The 4,430-nt window shown below is 41.5% G+C and overlaps 1 protein-coding gene across 1 annotated transcript; it reads left to right on the forward strand.

Moving 5' to 3' along the window:
* The first annotated feature begins 2,671 nt into the window (after positions 1–2,671).
* Positions 2,672–4,193, forward strand: LOC112615543 (farnesyl pyrophosphate synthase-like). The gene is given in 3 exon segments (XM_025372293.1): positions 2,672–2,974; positions 2,976–3,132; positions 3,507–4,193. Coding segments are annotated over 3 exon segments (1,062 nt in total). The 5' UTR covers positions 2,672–2,689; the 3' UTR covers positions 4,127–4,193.
* Positions 4,194–4,430: the final 237 nt, after the last annotated feature.

Below are 4,430 nucleotides of genomic sequence, written 5' to 3' on the forward strand. Positions count from 1 at the left end.
TCAGGAGCACAGAAATAGGTGTGGACTCCTGTGTGGAGGCTGCCAGAGGGGAGGGGACAGCCAATGTCCTGGACACATGATGGAGAAAGGAGAGCGAATGCTGCGTTGGAGTAGGGCTCTGGCCCTGAAAGAGAGGCTACTGTGGGCGGCCCCACTTGTTCCTTGACTAACTTCCTAAGGATATGGTATTGCCTATTGCCCCCCAGGTATCACATAAAGGATCTTATTTGTTATTTTAATTTTTCATCAGTTTGTTATAATTAGACACTCTATTTCCTTGAGCTTAGTGATTACTTTAAGCAGGAAAAGCCTTCTTTGGCTTGATAAAATGGTCATCATGTTAAAACTCGTTAGGGTTAGAATGGAAGAAATCTAGAGCCTTTGCTCGGTGCTTTGACTTAGCAATTCAGTTTTTGATTTTGTACACCTAGGTAAATGAAAAGCGCCTTTAATTCACTTTTGGATAATTAGCACAGAGAGAAAATGACTTTGCATGTCACAATGTGGCATGGTTCAAACAGCAAATGAGAACAAAAGTCAACACTTCCATAGTTGTACACACTTGCAAGAAATCATTTTCATTTAATTTAAAGTGATAAATCTGGGTAATTACGTGATGATTATTCATAAAACGATTAATCAAACTCATATACATTTTGTAGCATCTCATGCATTACTGCAATTGGAGTATTTTAGGAAAATATATTGTTTGAATTTTAAAATAGCACTCCATTGTATCTCAGCAAAAGTGGAAAAATGTATCTTGGCTAGTTCTCTTTAGTCAGTTATTATAATGGAAGGCATTAGATAGTATCCAAGAAAAACAATTATAAATAATATGATGTACACCTGCTTCCAATATGTACTCCCTTATAAACATCCGATGTAATTACAATATAAATTGGATCTAGAATGGGCATAAAAATCCCTTTAAAAGTACAAGTTTGTCAGGAAGAGATAAAGAACAACAGAAGAATCCTTTCTCCAGTTTCTTTATTTTGTTAAATTCATACATAAGCAGCTCCTTGAGGGTGTCTCATGCTTTTACTAGCCATTATTCAGACAAATTTACTTGGACATTTTCCATCTGAGACAGTAAGGTATAAATAAAACCAAAATGAAGATGGCAAAGTTTGGAGGTGATTTAAAAAGCTGGATGTGTTCTTTTTGTTTGTTTCTGTTTTTTTTGTTTTGTTTTGTTTTGTTTTCTTTTGTTTTTTTTTTAATTGAGATGGAGTTTAGTTTCACTCTTGCCGCCCAGGCTGGAGTGCAATGGTGCCATCTTGGCTCATTGCAACCTCTGCCTCCTGGGTTCAAGCGATTCTCCTCCCTCAGCCTCCTGAGTAGCTGGCATTACAGGCACCCACCACCACGCCCGGCTAATTTTTGTATTTTTTTAGTAGAGACAGGGTTTCGCCATGTTGGCCGGGCTGGTCTTTAACTCCTAACCTCAGGTGCTGGGATTACAGGCGTGAGCCACCGCGCCCGGCCAAAGCTGAATGTGTTCTGAACAGTGGAACATGGTGCCTCAGTCTAGTATGTTTGGAGGAATCCACAGACTGGCTTTTAGACACTAAGCTTCACTATGCTAAGCTTCATTAAATGAAGTGAATTATCACGTGGACTGGGGGGCACCTTTGAAAAGAAGATTCCTTTCTCAGTAGCTTAGAAGCATTCATTTGCATCCCTTGGATTACCTATATTCTCTTTCAGCACAGCAATTTCCAGCTCACTTTAGCAAGTCATTTCATCCTTGGGTAAAAGTGGATTTCCAGATATATTGGGCACTTTTGATCCCTGTTGGTTCAGAGGCCTTCTTTGAAGATCACAGTCAGTGAAAACATTTTTCTGAGGATGACAACAATCCAGAGAATGGCAGGTAACTCTTAGAGCTGGTGTAATAAGCAGTTCATAGTCCCAGATCATTTCCAGATGGGTCGGCAGTCAAGATTAAATGAGCATTTTGAGAACTGATAAAAATGAAAAGTTAATTAATGTCATTATCTTGTCGATGAACATTTAGGTTTCTTGCAGTGTTTTGAATTACAAATAATGTTGCAATGACACTTGTATATATGTTTCCCTGAGCCTACGTATAAGATTTTCTCTAGAATATATTCCCATAAGTAGAACTGCTGGGTCAAAGGGTATATACATCTTCAGTTTTGCTAGATATTATCACGTTGCTCCCTAAGTGCCTATACAATTTAACACTTCTATCAGCAGGACATGACGGTTTCTGTTACCCTACATCCTTGCCAAAACGTGGTATTATCTGAATTTTTAGCTTTTGTCCATCCAATGGGGGAAAATGATATTTTATTACTGTTTTAATGTGCATTTCTCTGATGAATAGTCATATTGGACATCTTTTTGTTGTTGGCTTTTCAAGCTTCCTTTTTATGAGTTACCAAGTCATATTCTGCTGGCTTCTTTTCCCCCCGTTGATTTGTAGGAGCTTCTTAAAAATATTCTTTTTAAGTTTTATGTGTTGTAAATAGCATCTCCTACTCCACAGAGTTTTTTTTCACTTTATTTTTTGGTGCCTTTATAGTCCAGAAGTATGTAACTTTAGTATAGTTGAATTTATTGACCTTTTCCTTTAGAGTTTGTGCCTTTTATATTTGAAGAAATCCTGACTGAGCAGGAACCCACATTCAGGAACAGAGCCCTTTACTCCTCCCTCAGAATGAATGGAGACCAGAAATCAGATGTCTATGCCCCAGGAAAGCAGGATTTCATTCAGCACTTCTCCCAGATCGTTAGGGTGCTGACTGAGGATGAGATGGGGTACTCAGAGACAGGAGATGCTATTGCCCAGCTCAAGGAGGTCCTGGAATACAATGCCATTGGAGGCAAGTATCACCAGGGTTTGACGGTGCTAGTAGCATCCCGGGAACTGGTGGAGCCGAGGAAACAGGATGCTGATAGTCTCCAGCGGGCCCTGACCATGGGCTGGTTTGTGGAACTGCTGCAAGCAAGCTTTCTTCCTGGTGGCAGATGACATCATGGATTCATCCCTCTCCCCCCAGGGACAGATTTGGTGGTATCAGAAGCCTGGCATGGGTTTGGATGCCATTAATGATGCTATGCTTCTGGAAGCATGTATCTACCACCTGCTGAAGCTCTATTGCCCGGAGCAGCCCTATTTTTTCTTTTCTTTCTTTTTCTTTTTTCTTTTCTTTCTTTTTCTTTTTTCTTTTCTTTCTTTCTTTCTTTTTTTTTTTGAGATGGAGTTTAACTCTTGGTGCCCAGGCTGGAGTGCAGTGGCATGAACTCAGCTCACCGCAACCTCCACCTCCCAGGTTCAAGTGATACTCCTGCCTCAGCCTCCCATATAGCTCTGATTACAGGCATGCGCCACCATGCATAGCTGATTTCGTATTTTTAGTAGAGGCAGAGTTTCTCCATGTTGGTCAAGCTGGTCTCGAACTCCCCACCTCAGATGATCCACCCGCCTCAGTTTTCCAAAGTGCTGGGATTACAGGCGTGAGCCACCGCGCCTGGCCTGGAGCAGCCCTATTACCTGGACCTAATCCAGCTCTTCCTGCAGAGTTCCTATCAGACTGATATTGGGCAGACTCTGGACCTCATCACAGCCCCTCAGGGCAATGTGGGTCTTGGCAGATTCACTGAAAAGAGGTACAAATCTATTGTCAAGTACAAGGCAGCTTTCTACTCCTACCTTCCTGTAGCTGCAGCCATGTACATTGCAGGAATTGATGGCGAGAAGAACCATGCCAATGCCAAGAAGATTCTGCTGGACATGGGAGAGTTCTTTCAGATTCAGGATGATTACCTTGACCTCTTCGGGGACCCCAGTGTGACCAGCAAAGTTGGCGCTGACATCCAGGACAACAAATGCAGCTGGCTGGTGGTTCAGCGTCTGCAACAGGCCACTCCAGAACAGTACCAGATCCTGAAGAAGAATTACGGGCAGAAGGAGGCCAAGAAGGTGGCCCAGGTGAAGGTACTATATGAGGAGCTGGATCTGCCGGCCGTGTTCTTGCAATATGAGGAAGACAGTTACAGCCACATTATGGGTCTCATTGAACAGTACGCAGCACCCCTGACCCCAGCCATCTTTCTGGGGCTGCTGCGCAAAATCTATAAGCAGAAAAAGTAACCTAGAGACTGCAAGGGCGGGGAGAGGAGGCTCTCAATAAATTATTGTGTAACCTAAAAAAAAAAAAAAAGAAAGAAAAGAAAAGAAATCCTTCCCTGCACCACAGTCATAAATATATTTTTCTAAATTTGGTTCAAAAATGTGTAAAAGTTTGTTTTTTATAATTGGAATTTATTTTTATTGATTGTATCAGTTCTCTATTGCTGCATAACAAATTAACACAAACTTTGCATCTTATGACAGCATACATTTTTCAGATCACTTTTCCCATAGGTCAGGAGTCTGGCACAGTGACATAGCTGAG

Source organism: Theropithecus gelada, chromosome X (assembly GCF_003255815.1).
Source record: "Theropithecus gelada isolate Dixy chromosome X, Tgel_1.0, whole genome shotgun sequence".
NCBI lineage: Eukaryota > Metazoa > Chordata > Mammalia > Primates > Cercopithecidae > Theropithecus > Theropithecus gelada.